The sequence below is a fragment of the Geospiza fortis genome, unplaced genomic scaffold, assembly GCF_000277835.1.
Source record: "Geospiza fortis unplaced genomic scaffold, GeoFor_1.0 scaffold327, whole genome shotgun sequence".
Classification (NCBI taxonomy): Eukaryota; Metazoa; Chordata; class Aves; order Passeriformes; family Thraupidae; genus Geospiza; species Geospiza fortis.
Window position 1 is genome coordinate 1,877,340 of NW_005054410.1, and position 22,611 is coordinate 1,899,950.

The following is a 22,611-nucleotide window of genomic DNA, read 5'->3' on the forward strand; positions in this document are numbered from 1 at the left end:
GGCAGCTGGGCTGCATCCAAGGGAAAAAAAAAACCAGAGAAAAAACACAGAGAAAAGCTCCTGGATAGGATGCAGAACAGATTCTACACTGGTAAGGGCCTGGCACCTGACAGGAACCCCTTCTGCAACTTGAAAAATGTAGCCCATTACTGTTATTGTTGTTCCCTTTCTTCATGGCCTGTTAGATATTAGAACCATTGGTATGTGAAAACAAACAAGAAAAAACCTTTCTGTCACCTCAGGCAAAGAAACACCAAGTTAATGCACTCAATCAACAGAGATTTCTGACACATCCAGTAGCAGAATTAACTGGATTTTTTGCAGCAGAACAAATTTCCAGATTCCCAAAGACTCAGCTGCATTGGTATATTGTTTATTTTTTCATCATATTCTCCTTACCTGGATTCTTTATAGAGTCTACTATGGTTTTGTAGTTTGCTTTGTTTGCACTCAAGCCAGCTGTAACATCTTCAATTCTCCACAAGTCTTTTTGTATTTGTGTTTTCTCCTGTTGTTTGTAGTAAAAGAAAAAAAATCAATTATACCTTGGTTTTAATTTATGATGGGCCTTTCCTTCTTTTGATACCACCAAACTACAATTACAGAACTTACCTGAAAACTTAGGAGTTTAGAAATTAGTTAAATAATTATTTTAAAATAAAAACTAATAAATGCAAAACACCCACAAACATATCTTGTCCATAAAATTTATTAAAGCATTTTCTCACTCTTACAAGACTTTCTATAGAAGACAGGGGAAAAGACAAGTCTATTTTTCTACAATATTGTTCAGACTACAAAAACATAGTTTAATGTTCTACATAAAATGAGTTGCCAGAATCTTTTAATTTGAACTTTGTTCTTAAATCCTATACCTATCAAACTTAAGACTGCTAAAGCAACCTTAAAAAACATCTCAATACTTTTAGGGGAAATATTCAGTATTAAAAAAGAAAAAAAAAAACAACCAAGATTCAGAAGTGGTGATAATTTTAATTTCTGCTTATATTTGAGTTGTTAGGCCTACTGGCCATGATATATTACAAGTTAATATATTGCTGCTGCTCCAGGACTTGGTCTCATCTTGCATCCTATTTGCTTTACCAAGGCTTTTTCCAGGAGGAAAGAAAGAAAGAAATTGAAGCTTTGTCTACAGACTGATCTGCATCACAGCCTGGCTCCTGAAGCCACCATTTCAGTCATCCCCATCATCTTAAATAGCTGCTGTCATCTAATTCATTAAAGCCTGGTAACACAGATTTCAGAAATTTGCATCAAGAATTAACTTGGTGAAGCCAATACCATTAAAGAAAGCGAAGGCAGTGAAACACTTAAAAATTGCTCACAAACTGCTCAAGAACTCCAGAAATTCATCACTTGCCATGAGCTGCAAAATAGCTACTAATTAATCCTATAAGGCTGAGGGTGAAAAAAAAACTTCAGTAAAAGCTGTTACACCTCATAGAGCTAAGGAAGGCATATAAATTGCTTTCCACTTTCTGTCTTAAATCAGGAAATATGTTCAGCCAGGTTACAGATCAGCAAACAGGGTGCCAAGAATGCAAACATTTAAATGATGGAGAATGTTATTTGCCTGTAGTAAACTCACTCGATAGATAGGACATATTTTGAAAGATTGTCAGGACACAAACTATAAATTTGCACATTTCATTTCATTTTTCTGAGATTAATCATACTACAAGGAACCAAATGATGGATTTACAATAATCAAGCTTCAGAACTGGTGAAAAAAACCACTACACTGCACTGAAAATCCTGCTTCTGAAACCACTCAGAAAATGTTTGATTAGCAATGTAGAAAAGCCAGATATTTTAATATTATTTCTTCCCATTACTTAAATATTGATGTGAAGAGAATACTTTAAATCTAAAATGGACTTGGGCCGAACGATGAGCAGATGAATTAATGTTAAAATTATGAAAGCCAAGATTGCTGTTTACAGAGGGGTATAAATATACTTTATTGGGAAGCAGGAAAAGGGAACTTGGAGAGAAAATTTTATTTCTCTAACTTCTTTCAAACAGAAACATAATTTAGACTGACATAAAGCCAGAGGAGAAACACTTACCAACTAGGAAGTTATCACCGATAAAATAACCCATCTCAGTTAAATTCAGCATGCTCAGATCCTCCCCAACCCTTCAGCAAAAGACAATTGTAGCTACATTCTAAAAAGCAAGATTTACTCTGACCAAGCTGCTTAAACATTTAGGTTTTAACCTCTTAATTAATGCTACATAGAAAAAACATCAGTGGTCTCCTACAGCAACTTGAGCCTGCAAATTTACTGAATTTTTAATAATATTCCACAAAGACTGCATTTTTTTAAAATACACTGTCTATTAATTTAGTGCTATTGGAAAATGCTAGATAAACAATCTTGAGTCTACATGCCCTTGGGCAGAGATCAAAAAAATTCTAACTATTATGGGTACTTCAAGTGAGATTTCTTTGAAGGAATATAGATTTTCAGAATATTCAGTACTTTCTCAAAAAAATCAGTTCCCCTTAGAATCTCCAAAATAGGTATTCAGAAACATTTTTTAAAACTTAGCCAAATATATCTGTGCATACTTATATGTATAGATATATATAAAAGTATACACATATACAACTGATAATGTCCTTATGGCTGTGTGTGTATTTATAATTAATCACTTATGTGATATGAGATGATAATCAAACTGAATTAACATTTTTTCTGCACAAACCACACTCCCTTCCATATGTATTGGTAAATCCCATGCCACACATCCAGTATTTTATTTTAAGCATGTTTAACGCCTAACTGGAGATTTTATCTCAAAGTAGTCTAAAAAAGTGTATTTTGTTTAAAGGTGTAATTTGCCTTTGTTAAACTAAGTAATTTTATACAAGGACCATTTTATTCTGATACTCCCCCAGGATTTTTTCTTTAAAATATATTCTACAACTGAGCTCAATTACCTATTCTGACTCCAGAAACTGAATCACTTCCGACACCACCAAAATGAAAAGTAAATTAAAATGTACTTTGAAGATTGATGCAATCAAAAAAGGTTTTACAACTCTTGCTTTGATACTAACATTTATTCATTAAAAGTGAAAATAAACAGGCTTCAAATTATATCTGATCAGATATTTAATGCAAACAAGTTAAAAATTTAACTAGTGAGCTCTTTTGGTCCAGGATATTTGGAAAAGTAGACTAAGATTTGAGAAAAATGTATACATTAACTGTGTTCCTTGTGTTCAGCTCACACAAAGGAAAAAATGATCCAGCATTCCCTGAGAATAAAGTCACCGGCAGTAAGTAGGTATGTGGAAACAATCTGGTATTCCACATCAATTTCAGCAAAGAAAACAACTGAGCTTCAAACAAATCTTCTTTTTAAAATTTGAAACTGAATAATTGATTTAAAACCGAGATGCCTTTCAATTACTGATGGCTGTTAAACACTTATTCCACTTCACAAAACAATCTGCAGAGATAAATCTTCCATAAATAGAAGAACATGACAAAGAACAAGTAATGACAACAACAACCAGTGACTGATGCTCTTAAAAATGGATAAAGAAGCCAACAATGTCAGATCAAATAAATGGAAGGCTAAGAAGTCCTGCACAGTCTTATAAATTCAATAGGTTATCAATGTCAAGATGTCAGCATGTAATAAAAATGTAATAAAATAATGACAAATTTGCATAGACAACTTATGAGAAACTATGGCACTACTGCACGTGCTGCAAGACAATGCAGTGGGTTTTCCTCACTGCACAGCCATGCTGCCACAGTGCCTGAACTCTGCAAACCAAATTACATGACAGCTGAACACACTGCAAAAATGGCAGAGAATATTTCTCTTATGAAACGGTAACTTGAAGTTCAGAGTAAGCCTTCCTCCAAGTGTTTACAGTGTCTGGAAATGGGCTCACCTGAGATACCAATGAACTGTTCATCTGCTCCTGTAAGGCTTTTTTCAGTTGGCTCACATCCTTCTCTAATTTCAGATACTCATTCCAGGCATTTTCCATCTCCTGTTAACAGAAGGAATGCTCTAATACAGTGTTAACTTCAAAACCACCTTCTCCATCCTCTAATTGAGCACAAAGAGTTTTGAAATTACTGTTGTTCTATTATAAAAAGAAGCAAAGAATCCATTTCAATCTACATGGTTGCTGAGACTTGATTATACACCTGAAAACCCTTCATAGCTTGCACAATCAAGTCAAGAACCTACAGTCAAAAAACCCTGGCCAGCTTCCTGAATAAAAACCAAACTGGCATGTAACAGAATCCCTGCACCAGTACAGCACTTTTTCCAGTGACCTGCTATTTATGCCCACAAGTACATTTTACGTGCTGACTGTGGAAGTCACACATTTTCTATAGACACAAACTGACTAGATACATTTAAATAATACTGTCATTTTAGTGATCAGGCCTTACTACAGAGAAGGTGCTCATGCAATTTTAGAAACAGTCTTACAAAGACCTAGCCTCATATTCATGAAGAGGCAGTAATAATAGAGTGAAACCAACATTAAATTACATTTGATTTTTATTAAGCTGTAATATGAACGGTAAATTTTTACTGAAATATCAACAGATTTTCCCAACTCCTTTTACCCTGGAAAAACATCCTGGAATCACATTTATCTTTTCAAAGGACTAGCTGAAAGATTTGCAATTTAAGCCCACACTTAACATATAAAGACATTGAAAAGGTTAGGGAATTTTGCTTGGTTTGGGGATGTGGGAGGCAGGCATTGAAAAGCAAAGCTGGAGAGATTGTTTAATTTTGTCTGGGTTAGTATCCTGTACCTTAACCAAAACTGTTCAGAACAGGTCTTAATTCCCCCATCCAATGACCAACACAGTTTTAGTCTAACTGGCATTTTAATCCTGGTTTTCTTGAAGCAACCAAACACACGTACCGTTGAAACTTTGGATATTTCAGCCCGAATATGTATAAGGTCCTCTTGCAAAAGTCTCTGCTGGTAAGATATTTTTTCTGCATGCTGTGGTTGGTCTTTGTACTGATCCATCTGCCTGTGCAAAACCTCCAAAACAGACTCCAGCTGATCCTAACAAAGAAGACAGCAGTAAGTTTACAACATTTACATGGAAATTTATGCACCTACTTGCAGGAATATGAAAGGTGTTTTCCATGCCCCAAGTCTGCCCTACAAACCAACAGAGGTTAGGATTGGCCTCCTGTTTTGGAGGCTCACATGTAAACAAAAACTGTAAGAGCCTTAATTACCTATAGTATCCAAAATTATCTGATATTTTCTATTAAATCTTCCCATTAAGGAGCCAAAACCTTTGAAAACACAAAGCAGTGAGAGGGGAATTCTTCTGTTTGCCCTCCGTACAAAAGTGTAATTTACAGTTTCAGAAGAATTCCCTTAAGCAGTATAGAACTAGGAGAGCCCTACCACAGCCCAGCATGAGCTGTTTGTTTAAGGACAGGTTCTCCTTCACTGCTGTGGGTGAAACAGTCATGTGCAGGTTTAAAATATTGTCTAAAACATGAAACAGGCCCAATTCATTTGGTCAGGAGTAAATAACACAGAATTAATTTTGCACAGTAGGTCTTCCACAGGATCCACCTGAACAGCACTTTCCTTTTAGGATATATACATTTTTAAAATTATTATTTTTTTTTATAACCACCTCAGTTTATTGACAGCTATAGCTCACAAGAAGTGAAGCAGATGGGTTTAAAACAATCGCTTTCAAAAACATGTTTCCTCAGAATGGGTACTCAATCCTGAAATAAAACCCAGTTCTTGTTATGATAGAAGTATACAGACAATACAGTGCAATCATCATCCATTAATTCAATTTATTGTTTATAATTTCCTATTTTATACTTCACGATTAGATAAAAGTTTCTGTTTTGCTTTACTAAGCCCTTTTTAACCTACTTACTTTATTTTCCTTAAGGGCTCTTATTTTGTCCTCCAAGTCCTGCAGAATTCTGTCCTGCTCACAGAAAACGCTCAGTTTCACCTGGAAATGAAATCATACACATACGTAAGGTTAGATTTTAAAAACCAAGCAGAAAAGTATCCCTTTGTAATACTTCACCCCAAGGAGCATAATAATGATCATGTAACTGTACAAAAGAAATAGACAAATCAGTGCAAGAGGTGCTGAAGTGCTGTTTGATACTTACATCAATATCACTTTCTGCAACCTTGACAGGTTTTGCACTTCTTTCTTTCAACGTGTCACGTCCTGTCACCTAAGAGGAACAGAATTTCAAAATGTAAGAAATTTGTAGCAAACTAAAACCTAATGATGCTTCAGCGGTGAAAAGAAAGCTTTTGTTAAACATTCACTTTTATTAAGAAAAAAAAAGGATACAAGTATTTTGAAATCTGGCTTTTGAGAAGTGTTAACAAAAGGGATTACTAGTTATATTAAGCTATTTAGTAACTCTTCCAGCAGCTTAGAATTCTGTACAAAACAGCACAATCCCACCTGTCTCTGGTTACAAAAGTCCTTTTCCTGCAAGATCTAGTAGTTTAAACAGTTCTGCTCTAATAGCTTTCTTGAAGCCAAAGGAATGGAATCATTCATTTAAATGCATGGTTGCAACAATAGCAACATTCATGAATGACTAAAAATACAACTTTTGGCAAGTGTTTCAATTTACAAAGGACAGTATCTTGCTCAGCACGGGGTGGGTTTTACTAAAGACAGACTGCTATAAAAATGCTATAGTGGAATTAAATGTAATTAATCTATTTTGACATGGCTGCCATGTACCAAATCTCTCATTCCATAAATCACTGGTTTCATATTCCATTTCTGGTAAGACTATCGTCTCACATAACAGTTTTAGAATCAGTACCAAAACAATACTCAATTGTACTTCCAACCTTTACATCAACCTTAAAAATTAAGGCATGTCTGTGTCTGTAGAAATGTTTATTATTTCCACTGCCTACATGGGACCCTCTTTGTGAATAAATGAGGTTAAGAAAAGAGCAACAGAATGAAGCTCATAAATAATACATTTGTTCAAAGCCTTAAAATCTAATGATTTAATATCACCTCTTTGGAACATTTTGAAGGTTCATTAGAGCAAATACTATCTTACCACAGGACCACCTGGTGATTAGTAGTATTCATATACAGCATATTCTTATCCATATACAGGCAAAAGTTTAAGAAGAAAAGTTCACCTCAATATTGTCTTCAGTAATATAAGAGGAGAGATTTTGATACAAAAGCTGAATTTGTTGGCTTTTTTTAGTGAGGTATAGAGGGGTATAAAGAGGCAGTTTGCTTTTTTACCAACTGGCACTCTCCAGACTTGAAGCTACATATTTTACTTATTAACCTAAGAGTCACCTACAGGATCATGTAAGCTTTTTAAAAGTAATTAAATTTTACCCTAAGTGAGGTAAATATCATCTTCTCTCCTCCAGAGGCAGACCTCATTTAAAGACTTCTCATGTACTTTTGAGTGGTAAAATACTAGTTCTGCACCACCAAAATCAATAGTATTTATTGCTTCTAGAAGCTTTCAAGTTTTTTTTTCAACAGTTACATATTATATAGAAGAAAAAAGCATCTTTCAAAATTATTAATGAAATTATTTAAATGCTAAATCCTATAGATAATTGTAACAATTAATTAAATATAAACATAAAATACCAGCATATCAAAAGTAATAATTCTGCACATTTAATCACCTGCAAGCTAAGGCAATGCAAAAGCCTTTTTCAAAGCAACAGAATTAACATAAAAACACATCTACAGAATTTGGGGGTACTTTAAATTGCATAATCAGAACTGTAAGGAATTTGTTAACTATCAAGCAGTGAACATGACAACATAATGAGGATTAAGCATGCTTTCACATTTTCCAAATTCCACACAGGAGTCACTACTTGACACATTCATTTCCAAAACATGATAAAATGAAACCAAACACTGAGGTCAGCCATAATCTCGCATACAGACTCCAAAAGAGGGGGAAAAAACAGGGAAGTAAAAAAAAATCTTACAGAAAGCACTACTGTGCACCAAAAGACACCTGTAAAAAGCCAGAACACTGACTGCTACTTGAAAAAGCGATGGGATGAGCACATTTCAATGCAAGCAGTCTTACATGTATACTGGATAGTAACCCTTGTGCTGAGTTCTTTAGCACTTTGTATATCATGTTGATCAGAGGTCCATTATTTTCTATCTGTTTCAAACAAAAGTTTAGTCATAGCTTGTTACAGACGTCAAGATTTAAACCCCCAAACCTCAGAACTCAAAACTCCACAAGCAGCAGCGATCACACACTCCCAGGTCACAACTAAGCACTCTGCAGTTAATTGCTCAACCACAATTCCACACTGAAAAGTTCTATTTCAAAATCTCTAAGAAAGATCTCCAGAAATAATGGATTTAGTGAAAAGAAAAACAGTATAACGCCAATTCCAAAATGTCCTAATTGAAGTTGTTTAATCAGGATGGGTCTAATTCAAAGCCCAGTGTAGTCAAAAGAGATACCTGAACTCATTGGCTTTCTATCCAAGTTTCCAGTGTCTTAAATGGAAGATATTACATACATGACCTGGGAATTTGCTGTTACTAAAATCTGTATCATTTGCTTCCTTTCATGCAGTGTGCTCTTCCTTGTATCACAAATCAAAGCATTGCTACATTTAGTGGCAAAGCACAAATGTAACCAATACAGGGACACCTTCTCCAGTTTCACTCAGCAACCTGACCTGAAATTTTACATTTCTGGACCACGACTGAAAGAAGGTTATTAAGAAATGCCCATTTTGAAAATTTACATCACTCCTTTGGAAATACATTTGACATTTTGAGTGTCAAGATTTTCAGAAGAAAACCAGCTGGCATTAAGTTTCTTTGCACAGAAGAATCAGTAACATACATTTTTCTTTCTGGCTGCTTTTGTTAGGTGCTACAAGTAGTAGGAAGGCACAAGGGAAGCTCTAAGAGACCAAATATGTCCTTGTCCTCCAGATTGCAACAAATTCATCTGAACAGAATCCACCAAAAATTAAGAACAGCCCCCCAAGAACTTTGCTAAGCATATCACATTTTCAGAAGCTTGACCTGTGGTCACTTCAACTGTGAAAATTATTGTGTATTATAATGGAAAAAAGACTGTGATTATTAATGGTTTCTCACCTTTTTAAATTGTAATTTGTCATAAAATTCATCTGATGGCTTGGGCTGCAGTTACATTTGTCAAAGCCATGGACAAACCAAGGACAAGGCTTAAAACAAAATGTGCCCAACCAATTTTAAATTTGCATATTAATGACTCCAACAGTTTACATATTTGATCATTTAGATTACATATACATCACCTATATTATATGCTAAATACATATATGGTTCTATAGTAATATTTTCCATGTATATATTTGGTTATATATTCAGGAATTCAGACATCAGACAAGATTGAAATACACATCCTCATAGGTGCAATCAGCTCACAGGCAACACCCCATGGCATCAGTGAGCTCTGTACATGCAAACCAGACAGACAACAAGGTGTCAAATTTCCCTTCGCCTTCATTTGCAGGAACACCACGTGATTTATAAAAATATCCTACATCCCACAGAAACTATTTTGCTAAGCAAAACAATTATATCTTTTTTGCTGGTTTTTTTCCCTTCAAAACCTGATATTAAGAATTCTAGATTTGTTTTCAAATTGCCAACCATCAAGTGTACCAGACACAGAAGTCATTTAGACAGATGATAGGGCCCTCAGTATAATATTTAATTCTTTTTCAAAAAGAAATACCTCCTAACATTACTTGATCAGATTCTCTCTATGGATGGATGGATGAATGGGTGCATTTGAAATCTTTTAGCTGTAATAACATGAAAACAATGACAGTGCTAATTAATCACATTTTCACAAGAACATATGGTACATTATACAAATAATGGAAAAGTCAGTCTAAGAAGATTTAAAGGGGAAAAGCTGGATTAAAAGAACACGAGTTTTAACTTAGAGGTGTTGACTTCATATTGGTACTAATGCTAAGCAGAGAAACACTTTCAATCTGTTTTTTCTCTGATTTCCCTAAACACACATATCATCCATCTCAGTACCAAGAAGAAAAATTGTTCTTACAACGTAAAGCAACCACATTTTCTGAGTTTCCACTTTAATTGTATAGTCACTACTAAAAAGACACTCAATACTCTAAGCACACGCAAAAGACAGTTTCCATCTCAGACTAGAAAGTTACTTTAAAATTTACAGGTACAAACACAATGCAAAAAAGACAACTGGGTTGAAAAAAAGATAAAAAATGAAGTAGACTCATTTAAAATCTTACCTTCAGATCCAAATACTCCAGATCCTTTTTCAACTGGATGTAAGTGTCATCCGCCTTCAGGCAAGTACATAGGGAAAAAACAGTGCAATATATTTGAATGTTTGGAACCATTTCAGAATAGTTGGACTTGCTATATACAAGAAAACATGGAAGAGAGAACAAAATAACAGAGTAGGAGCACATGAAAAAAGCACATTTGCTCCACCAGCATATTGCTATTTACAGCTAAAAAATGGGCAAAATATTTCCCAAGAGTATTACTGCCTCATTACCCCCCCTCCAAACACCTAGATTTTTGTTTCCACCTCTAATAGGACACAGAACTATCTGAAACAATACATCTTTAAAAGCTGTTTTTTCAAGATCAATTTCCACTGACTAGCCCTTCACTGAAAAAGTTACAGTGGTGTGACTGAATGACAGATGTAACTAGAAGACATCACATAATATATCACTAGAATACTTTTGATCACAATTTATAAGCATTTTAAGATAGACAAAGTATGAAATAAGTTTTGTGAAGAAAATTCTGAAGAAGATCTCATTTATATGATTAGACAATCCATTTTGTCTTTTAAGTAACAGCATTAAAGTTGATCCTTATTTTTCATTGCCTCGTCTGTAATTGCTATCAGCTTAATCTTATAGTTACACTCACCTAGCAACATCTTTATTACAGTCCCTTCAAGGAAAACATGCACAGAAGTCATAACAAAGTTATTTCTCCTCTCTTGAAAGGGGATATTTGCAAAACAAAATAAAGTTTAACTGCTGCAAATGTGCTACTTGTAGACAGCCAAAATGCCCAAAACTTCCTAGAATTTTAACTGCTATTTTGTTAGCATTCCATATCCTGGATGCAATTAACTTCAGAATAAAAGAAAAACACAACTATACCTTTTCTCAAGTTTTGAGCCAATGAGAATGTGTAGTTAGAAAAAGAAAAGAAAAACCCTTTATGCCATAAAATAAATAGATAACACTTGCATTTCTTTAGAGGTGTTCACTTACAATTTTTGTCAGATCAGCCTGTAAGACTGGCTGAGGACTTGACTAGAAAGTCTGCCCATTTTAGGAGAAATCCCTGTTATTACCACCCATCTTAGTGCAATTGTTCTGTAGGTGAGGTAATCGGGAAATGAAACTTCTTCAATTCCAAAAAAATCACTTTAGTTTTGGGCCAAAGCCTTCACCAATTCCAAGTAGAGTCACCAGATTTTATTGCCAGATGGCTCCATTTTTGAGGCTCTAACAGGAACTGGAGAGCTCTGTGAGTACATTTCTATTTGATTTCACATTTACAAGTTTCACACACCAGTGCAATCAAGAGCACCGCGGATGATCCAAGACGCTCCTGAGCTTTTATGAACCAATGTTCACCTGCAGAACTGACACAGTTACAAGCTCATATGAATGTACAGACTGGCTGATGCATTTCAATTTGCAGGTGATGCAGCACGTGGCACAGGGAGCCAACCCCACCATGAAAGCAGCACAAAGAAATGGTTTTGCTTTAGAATGAATTTATACAGTATTTGAACCCACATTTCTGAAGATGCAGCATTTTCAGAAATAGTATAAATACACAGTATAAAAAGGCAGTAGACACTTTGAAACAGATGCACTGGCGCCCTGTAACTTAAAAATGCTTATCTTGTATAGCAAATACAGTAAGCAAAGAAAAACCACAAACGACCTGGGCACTGTAGAATACCAAAGAATGGGCAAGGAAGCACAGACTCAAGCATGCCACTAATGAAGCATTTGCAGAGTCACAAAATGTCACAGATGAGCCACGCAGCAGCTGACCTGATAGGTGGAATTAGTTGGCAAGTGCTGCAGTAACTGAGCGATTGTGTAATTTCTTATACTAGCCAACTTAGCCTGATGTCTCCTTAATCGAATGAGAAGCAATGTTAGCTCTTCAGGCTGCAGGTATTTAGACACATTGTAAAGAGGAAATTAGCAGTCTTCAGGGAGAGGAACTATAATTACATTTTTCACCTCAGTGCCCAGAAAGCAGTTACTTGACATGATTAAGCAATTATTTAATTAACTCGGCATTTGGTCAAACAAACATAATAAAACTTGAATCCTGTAATAACAGAAAGCTCACGCCTGCTCACGTCGCAGATAAAGGCAAAAATCCTATACGCTTTACTGGGTTAAGATTAAGTTCTCATTCGAGTTATTTATGCTTTAAGTAATACAGTTAAGATTAAAGACTTTGGATTTCAAAACTTGGCTGCACTAGTGGGAGGACACAAGAGGAGCTGCGCTCTGCACTTACCGACTTGCCGTGCAGGCTGGGCGCGCTCACCGTGTGTGTCATGTAGCCCATGGCAGGCATGGAGCGACGATCCAGGTGAGTGGAGCTCTGCAAGGATCCACAGCCACAAGGTAAGGACTGGATCAAGTGCCAGCTGTGGCAAATTCACTCTGCAGCTCTGCCACAGATTTTCTATTTGAATTCATGGCACGCTTAGATGAGGGTAACGCACACTGGCCAGCCTGATCCTTTTATGATCAAACACTTATGAATGAACAAACACAAATTCAGCACCTGTGACGCTGGGCAGAGCAGCGGATTGTGGCAGCATGAGATGCCTCAACAGAATATCCAATGTATCTTTCAGAAAATTTTTAAAAAGCTCATCAATTCCCTCCCAACATAACGTCTCCCAGAAAAAGGTTTGGTTGGATGATGCCTTCCCACAGCAGGCTTGTACTGCACATAGTAACACTGTGAATGCTCTCTTTTAGCCAGGGAACATGAAGCTACTGACATGACTGACACCTTGTGGCAATGGCTTCCATCAATACTAAGGGGTTTTTTAATAATTATCTTTGATCTGCCCCTTTCTGCTTACAGTAAGAAAGCCTACTGCACACTCATTCTTTCATCTTTCTCTTAAAGCCAAAGTTCTATGGGTTCTTCAAGGCAAAATTAATGTCTCAGTTATTTTTATTCCTGTCTCTGAATTTCACTGAATTTGCCTCACCCGCCTTGCTGGGTTTTTTTTAAGTGCAACTGGATGGAATTTAATAAAGCAGTACAGGGAACATGGAGCATGGATTTACGCAGACACATTTAAATGTAGAATGACACTGTGTGCTTACATAGAAAAATGAGCATTTTTCTCTACAAACTTTCTCAGAAGTTCCACAGAGAAGTTTTCATGATGAGGAACCGTGTTCCCCAATACTGGTAAAGCCAAGATGCCATAAAAAGAGCTTAAAATTTCTGCAGTTCGATTGCACAGGAAAGGAAAAGACTGCTGTACATGCCTTTGTAAGGATTCAATGCTCCTTCAACTTACACATGGAGACACCAATGTGTGGTAGAATATAATCAGGAGTTAAAAGTATTAATTTCCAATTCTGCAAATCACTAGATTATTTCACCCTCTGACAGAATATTATAAAACTATAAATGCTGAAAGACACCCAACAGCTACACCACATATACACTGGAAAAAATCTAAACTGTGCATGAAGCTTCAGCCTGAAGTCATGGTCCTAAACCCACACTGGGTATCTGGACTTACAAGATCTCTCCTGTAAATACTTCCCCTTATCCCTTTGCAATACCCTTTGCAAATACCTTCCCTTATCAGAGCCCATGGCTGAGGTTGAAGATTTAAGTGAATACAGAGGCTTTCAATACCAATTATTCCAAATCTACCAAGACAAATCAATCCTTCATTGATTCAACACAAATTTCCAAATTCCTTAAGCAACTAGAGCATTTAGTATTAGTACTGAATAGGTAAACCTCTGTCACCTCTGGAAAAAAGGGTACAAAAGTCCCTACAAGACAATCCCATACTGAAACTACTCAGAAAGTTGAAGCTTCAGACCAACACTATTTGAATTTGGCTAGCCCAATGTCAAAGACTCTGCAATGGACCTAAAATGTTAATATATGTATTAATATATGTAATAATAATAAAATGGGCTTTGCCATAACTAAAATCAGAATCAGCTGTAAGACTAACTACAATAGCAAAACATGTAGAGAAAGCAGGCACAGCAAACACAAAGCTACAAAAAAAAAATAATCAAGGAAGATTCCATCCTGCTGTTTTATATTCTTGCCTTCATACTCTCTACATTAAAATACTACCATCTACATTTTATACATGTAAGATATGCCCTCCTGTTTTTAATAAAAAGTATTCCATACCTATGTGATGTGCCACCAATTTTCCTTTCCTAACCAACAAAAGTTATTAACTCTGATCAGAATGGCAAGAGCTTGAGGAGAAAATTATTCCTTGCATTAGCTTTTACAACTTACATGATCTTTCACACACGAGGAAGGATGCAATGAACCATGACTAAATAACGCCCCATGTGTGACACCACATGTAGAACGGTTTGGAATCAGTTAAACGGATACCAACCTTTACAGCACGATTCCAAATCTTCCTGGGAGATCCAGCAAGAGGAACATCCACAGTCTGCCTCTCATCAGATGGTTTAACCGTGAGCCTTTCTGCAGGAGTATGTGGTCTCCGCGGGAGAAAGTTTTTTGGAGGTCCAGGTGGAGGAATGTCAGATGGAGAGGGCGGAACAGATATGGACCGTGGAACATCTAATGAGCTTTTTGACTTAGCACGATCAATGAAGTCTGACGAACCTACATAAAGTGGGGCCGTGGGGCTGCCATGTTTGAACTGCTGCCTCTGCTGCCACTCATACAGCTGCCAAACAGTTCCATCCTTATTTGCTTTCCTTTCCTCCTGGGACATCTTCAAGTGGCTGACTCGATCTTGTGCATATTTGTAGTCACTCGGCAGATTGCGGTTTGGTGGTGGTGAGCTCCCTGAAGGCTGCCTGGTATTCTTTGGCAAAGTGTGATAGTTCTCAGGAAAAGGAGGATTGGGACCCTGACGTGTAAGAGTCTGATCAGAAGCGAGGCTGTAAAAAAAAAAAAGGCAAGAAAATTTTAGCACACACTGATAAGTGGGAGTGACTGATAAAAAACACCTCTAACGACATAAGCATCGGAGCAACAAGACATAGAACAGACATTTTAACAGAATTTACAGAAATATTAACAAAGCAATATTAATGACATCCTGCACACAAACAATACACTGCAGAAATACAGGATTTTAATTTAGTGTTTAACCTGGGATGAACTACTAGAAACAAACTTCAGGAACAGCAGAATTATGCACTAAGAGTAAAAAGAAAGTCAAGAACATGAAGAACAGAATTACTGTCATGTTTATCGAATGAGTCTGTAAATTAAAATACTCCTCTTCACAGAAAGTGTGCTCACCACTAGGTGGTGTAGTTTACGAAAACAAAGGCATGTTCAATATAAATATCTTTAAAAGCGAGAACAAATCTCACCAATTCCAGAATATTTCATATCGTTTTTGTTCATGTGAATGAAGCAAAAAGAAAGAAAATGGTAAGAAACTGCTCAAAGTCCACAGGTCTGTATGATTTACTTCCACCTAATGCTACTGGTTCTACTGATTTGAGCAACATGAGACTTTTTACAACAAAGGTCATTGACAAATTAGAATATAAAAAGAATTATTACATCCTGGCTTTAGTACTGGACCTATAAAACACTCAAGCTGTACAAACCAGGTATTTCAGTAGGTAGAACTGGCAAAAGTTTTGACAAAGTCTACTTAGCTCTCTCTCCTCCTTTGAAGACAAAATCTTTCTGTAGCCTCATGTATAAGAGCCTGCCTGTCTAATTTCTGATTCTTCAGCCAATTATCTGGGCATTTTGTACTTGAAGTAATTTGCCTATTGATTTAGAATCTCCAAAGAGAAAACCATTCTGCTAGACTTGCTACAAAGCATCGACATCAAAAAAAGACAAAATTTAAAAAATGAACCCAGCACAAAACCACACAAACAAAGAAACTCCAAGCATCTTTTCATCACTTCACTCGGTAAGTTCCACTCTGCATGAGAGGGAGACCTCATGGTTTGGAAAATGCAGGAATTCCACATAAAAAAAAGGCCAGAATGGAAAATAACATCTTTGTTCAGCATCCAAGAATAACTGAAGCAAGGAGGAAAGAATTGCTACCAGCAACTGCTGCTCAGTAGTTGCCACCATCCCTTTTTACTTGCAGGATTTGACACTGTTGGCCTGCCTTGAAATATGGATAATCTCAAGAGGATACAAAATCCCTCATGCCAGCAAGTAGAATAACTGCCTGCACTGCCTGGAGGGATACAAATCTGTAAAGGCTCTGCTCTCTCATACCACCACATCTTGATCTTGTACCTTGAATTTCAGAGTGAAGGTTAAAGCAGGCAGGTAGTATGAACACAGACAACTCAAAGATCAGCATACAGTGGTCATGGAACCTCTTTTAATTCTCTCATTCATTGCATTATGTGCACTTTGAATGTCCTGTACTTTGCTGCCAATTTTTTCCACAAGAAAACATATGGTAGAAAGTTGGTAGAAATGCATATAGATGCAATAAGAACCAAGAATGCTTGGAGGGGATAATGCTTCAAAAGGACATCTGAGGCAGGCATGAAACTTAGATGGATTCCTTTGGTGATTTCTCTGTGGAAAAACAGGGAAGGGGGACTTGACCACTCCTACATCCCAATTTAGTGGAGACCTCATGAAGGCCTAAGCAAACTATCAGATGTTGCAAACCACCTGTGGGCGATTATTTTCTAACTGGACATTAAAAGGCAGAATACCAAGATCAGCCGGAATTGGTGGCAGTCAATGAAGCCACCAGGGCTGGCAGCTTTAGGAGCAAAACCAACCTGAAAACAAGGACAACATGAGTTTTGTTGGGGACAAGGGCAGCCATGCCTTCCTTCTAGACAAGGATGAGTTTTTTTGAGAAGAACTAAAAACGGTTATTTTGAAAGCAGTACGTGGAGCAGCTGATATGAGGCAGTTTCATGCAATACTTCAGCTTGCTATAAAAAGAGAACAAAGTTGAAAGTGGATAACATTGCACAGGGAAAGTCACATTCTGAGCTGAACTTTGGAGGCAACTGCCTACATACAGGCACATTGTGTTTTCTCAGTATCTGAAGCAGGGAGAAACCTCAAGATGAGATGACAGGCTCTAAGCTGGTCGCATCTCTACCACACAAGGTTTGAGATGCTTAAGAGATAATTTGCATCATATAAAAATAGGCTCTGAGACGACACACGAACTTCTAGGTAAAGAGCCATGTCCCAAATGGCTCAAATTAGTCCACAAGGGACTATTGCTTTCTTGGAGGTTAAAAGTGAGCAAAAGCAGCTGTTCTTGAGAATCTCCCTCATTTGAATGATGAGGTATAGAAAATATAAAAAGGAAAGCAGACATTAAAGAGTGCATAAATGGCCTGATGTCATATTATATGACCATTGGCCATGAAAACTTTTAGGGTCTTTAATGGGAAGCAATCACACAAGAAGACATTGTAAAAAGAGAAGAAAGATGTTCAAAAGACAACAAGTACTATTATTAGAAACACTGTGCCCATTCATGAGAATGCACAGAAGTTAACAAAGACAAGTAATGTTCCTCCTTAAGCAAATCAGGAAGGAACAGAAAGTTCTGCATAACAAGAAAGGTTTTAACACCATTTGCAAGGAAGGAAGTATCTCAACATGACTGCATCTAGTGAGGAAATATTAAGCTTAATTGGATTTATATATTTCTAAAATGCAAGTAAACTGTTAGAAATAGCAAATTCTTTATAATTATGCACTAAGTTTACACAGGCACTGGAACCAAATCAAAACCTAACAATTTCTGAACAGCTGCCATTTGATGGTCCTGACCTTGACCTTTAATTACTAAAACCCAAAACCTCCTGAAAGCCTCCTTTCAAACCTCCAGTTCTTGAGATCTCTCTGAAAGGCTGGTATGAATCTTACCAAAGCAGGTATTCCCATCTGCTGAGAGCAGAGTGGGATTAGATGGCTACACTGGATGTCACTGGAGTGCAGCTGAGAGGTCACTAAGAGAGGTGGGTCCCCAAAGTGACCGCTAACATTTACAACTCAGCAAATTGAGAGCTTCATTAAAAAGGGGAGTAAAACATCTATTTGAAAGGTCTGAAGACCTATATAAAAGATGCCATTCCTACAAGCAGTCATATGAACAACCTCAGTATTTGTGTGAACCCTTTAGCTGAAAGGCTTCTTTCTTGTCATAAGCAATTTGCTGGCAAGCACTGCATCTGTACACACCTGAGCCAGGAAACAAATAAAAACTGTACTCATTCTGTGTTCAAGAACTGCCCCGCCCTCTGAATCCTCAGAGGTTCTCTATTTGTAACATTTCAGCTGGAATATCAATCAACGTGGAGCTTTAAAAAATTAAGTTCTCTACTACTACCTTCTAAAATCAAAACAAAATGCCAATCAAAACATCACCTCTAGCTTAAATTTCTACAGCATGCAATCAGGAAGATATTTGACAACTAACATTCCACTTCTATCCATCATTTAACAAGACTGCAGAAACTCAGCAGGCTAAGAGAAGGTGCCATTTAAAAGATGAGTCTGTTAATCTTTGGGAAGATAACATGCAATTTAACCTGAATCCAGAGAGTATAATGTCATTTGTCAGGAAAAGGCAAAGAAAACAAGGTCAACTGAGCCAAAATAGCCATTTTTAGAGATATGTATATGCAGATATAGAGCTATATCTAGAAATAGATACACACAGACATACATACATATATCTATCTTGATTTTCACTGAATACTTAGCAGCTCCAGCTGAGGTAGCTGGTTTCTTCTAGAACAAAGCCTGGCACTTGCAACAACACAATCTTAACACTGCACCTGATACACACCCCTAAAGTTAATTTACTGGAAAGAGTAATTTGGAAGAAAACCATACTTATTTAACTATCAGTCAAGCCTGCCACTGCCAGGACTTCTGATGTAAAAAACATCAACAGAAGCTTTTTAAGCATTAGCTCATTAGTTCAATTGGTTTCTATATTATTGCAGGGAAATCAATGTATGTAATAAGAACTAACTTACCAAGTACATTTTTTCATTAAACTCTCATTCTTTTGGGAAGTCCTGATTGATATCCAAGCAAAAAAATATGGTAGTTAATTGACTCTAGCAGGCTAAAAGAATATTAAATAATATAAAATAGTAAGAAAATTTCTTCAAGGGTAATTTTGAAAATAAAAGAGTAGAAGAATGGACTTCCACACAAAATTAGAAAGCCTTAAACGTCTTACTGGCTCCGAACTGACAAACATTAGCTTAAAAAAGAATTTTTAAAATTCCCAAAATGTTTTCTCATTCCTAAAAACCACATGCCAATGTCTCTTGTTTGTTTATACTATAATTAGATTTGAGCAGATTTATAAAACACTAATTCAGTAGAATAAGCATATTTGAAAAATTCTCGCAAGTAGCATCAAGCCCAACTGTTTTTCCTGCCACTTGACACAATGTGACATTCTGAACAGACACACATTTTCATCACTTCATTTCTCCAACTGGTACTTAATCTGACTTCGAAAGCAAAACAATTATGAGATTTTCAAACTACAAATGCATTCCAGTGTGCATTTGACCTATTGGTACTATTAATGTAATTTTCAGGGACTGAAAATGGAAAAGAGAATCCCAGAGACCATCCTAGGATGTCTTCATTAGCTAAATGAATATATGGGGACTTTCAATGTGTGATACACACACCAAGACTCTGAGTGCAGCGATCTGACATAGAGGAGTGAATGTGTGTTTGGAACAGCAATAGAAGAAAGAAGGAAAGTAATGAGCTTTCTTTACTTTTTGAAATGGAAAACAATGACCTGTAACTTATACTGTGTAATTGTTTATGAATAAGAGGTAACTGAGCCATCTTACATTGTGTAATTGTTTATGAACAGAGGTAATGTTCTGGCTCTTCAAAATTTAAGCAGATTTTAAGAAGGGTTAAGCATCCACAGTGATTAAAAGAAGGAAAACAAAATAGCATGCTAATCTCACTTGTTCTGTTTGCAATACTGGGACAACATAAAAGAGATTTGATTAGCCAATCCCATATTGGCTTTCCCAGGAGATAAATGCACTGAAGGAAAAAGTAAGTCTTCTTACATATTGTCTCTGTAAAATATTGTTCAGATTTGCACCAAAGGCATTACTAACACACATTTTCCTTTAATTTAAGACAATGCCACTTGGCCATCTAGTTAAAGACTATTACTAACCTTTTTGTATCTCCTTTCTGGACTTTTACCCAGTGCTCCACTTGAGCCATGTTACTCTTCCTTTGAAACTGCTTATCTGGATTTGTTCTGGGAACAAACCCTCTTTTATATGAGCCAGTACCATTCTGCTCCACTAGGCCAGCACCCACACTCAATGAACTAGGGAGCGTTCCATTCTTCTCAGCTGGCTGAGGCTGAGCTACTTGGGACCAGGATGCATTCCTCAAGTCTGGAAATAATGAATCAGCTTCAGTCACTGCATGCTTAGCCTTTCCCTTTTTGGTTTCCAGAGTTTCTTTTCTGCGGATGTAACGCTCCTCCTCCTCTTTTTCTCTTCTTATCTCTTCCCGCTTATCGTATCCAAGCATTTCAGCTGATTTCTGATAACTTCCTTTTGTGTCTGTAATCTCTGCCTTCACACACTCTTTGCAGGCATCCACATGATTGACCTGGGGAACAGCTTGCTGATCCACTTTTTCCGTTTCCCTGAAAAGAAAATGCATGTCAGTAACAAACACTGTTTAATTGTAAAAAGTTGGTGTGGTCTTGTTGCTCTTTTACAAAGGATACCCACAAAATCACTGTCTGAAGACTGTGATAAATTTGACATGTTACAATAAATATGCTCAGCAAAACTCAATTGCTATCCCAGTTAGACAAAAGCTACCTTTATTGTGCTGTCAAAGAAGCAGAAATGACTTATACATCTCTAAAAATGACTGAAAACACTACTATTATACGGAAGAAGTGTTCAACATTACATAATGTACAAAAAAGCTGTAAATAAAATAATCTTCCTGTCCTAAGAAATACTGAAAGCCAAAAAACTGAAATTAAGCTGCCAACTGCTCATGGCAAAATATAAAAAAAAGTCTTTCATATCTTTGTAGACACCTCAGGGACTAGTCACTTCTGGCCAAGAGGACAGGGCAATACCTACATTTAAGTCAGTACTATTGCCCAGGGAATTTCTATTGGGGAGCTACTCCTGAAGAAAAAATTGCTCCATGCTGCAGTGCACACTAGTTTACTTCTCTACCTGATAGCCGAAATAATATCAGAAATCTTGATATTCAATTTGAACACACTATAAAATATCTGAGGATTCTGAAAGTTTCATGTTGCTTTTGACATATACTTCATTTGCAATTTTCTTCATCTCCTTATAACAATAAGCTTCTCAGCAACTTTTGTTCTCACACAATGTAATGGGTTCTCACTGATTTCAGGGTAGCATCCCTTCTCTGAAACTAAGTTCAGCTTCTTTAAAGCTTTATGGAAAGTAAATTTTGAGTAAGTGCCATGACAATATTGTTTTAACTTCAGTCTAATTAGAAAAGAATTGTCTACTTAGGAGTAAGGACATTGGATCAATACTTCTAATGTGCCAGACCTCCCCAATTTTTCTTTTATTATTTAATTCTTTTATTATTTTAATTATTCCTGTCCTTACAAAGAAGATAAAGAAAGAGGTACCAGATTGTTTCTTGAAATTTAAATTAAATCTAGAAAGTCTTAACACAATATTATATAGGATGTAAATCTCCAGAAGAGACACTGATCCCTTCCTCCTATTTGACTGGCCAGAGGAAAGCAGTGTGAGATACTCAGAGAAACTGCACCATAACATTTCAACCCTCACAGCCCACAGTGGCTAAAGCAGGGCTGTCACACACAGCCTTCACATGGAGGAGCAGGGAAAGAATCACATTCCAAAGACAAAACATCAAGAAGGCTACATCAATTTACAAAAAAGGAAAAAATCTGGAAGCTCATTTTGGCACAGCTGAATTTTTTCATTATCAGCTCATGCCTGCATAAATTAGTTGACATCCATTAACTATGCACTTACGATTTACCTGTCTTTAGCACTCTCTTTCCCCTTAACAGCACTTCAATCCTAATTCTAAACACTCATTTGAAACAACTCATAAAATTTCTGTTCTTTCTCTTTTATTTCTCTCTCCCAAAGGCAGCCAATTGGCTGTGGCAGGTGTATGAATTTGCCCAGAGAAACTGGAACTTTTTACCTGAAATTTCCTAAAATATTTATATATAGAGAGAAATTAATCCTGC

At 36.6% G+C, this 22,611-nt stretch overlaps 1 protein-coding gene across 3 annotated transcripts in view; it reads right to left on the bottom strand.

The window, feature by feature from the left end:
* Positions 1–22,611, bottom strand: part of PLEKHA7 (pleckstrin homology domain containing A7) — a 96,930-nt gene that overhangs the window by 16,157 nt on the left and 58,162 nt on the right. For all 3 annotated transcript variants that reach the window (XM_031061347.1, XM_031061346.1, XM_031061348.1), the window contains exons 8-16: positions 20,536–21,021; positions 14,752–15,268; positions 12,636–12,722; positions 10,346–10,399; positions 6,187–6,255; positions 5,940–6,020; positions 4,940–5,089; positions 3,938–4,039; positions 400–508 (exon numbers count right to left, since the gene is read on the bottom strand). In XM_031061347.1, the coding sequence (XP_030917207.1) occupies positions 400–508; positions 3,938–4,039; positions 4,940–5,089; positions 5,940–6,020; positions 6,187–6,255; positions 10,346–10,399; positions 12,636–12,722; positions 14,752–15,268; positions 20,536–21,021 (1,655 nt within the window). The remainder of the gene's footprint in view (positions 1–399; positions 509–3,937; positions 4,040–4,939; positions 5,090–5,939; positions 6,021–6,186; positions 6,256–10,345; positions 10,400–12,635; positions 12,723–14,751; positions 15,269–20,535; positions 21,022–22,611) is intronic.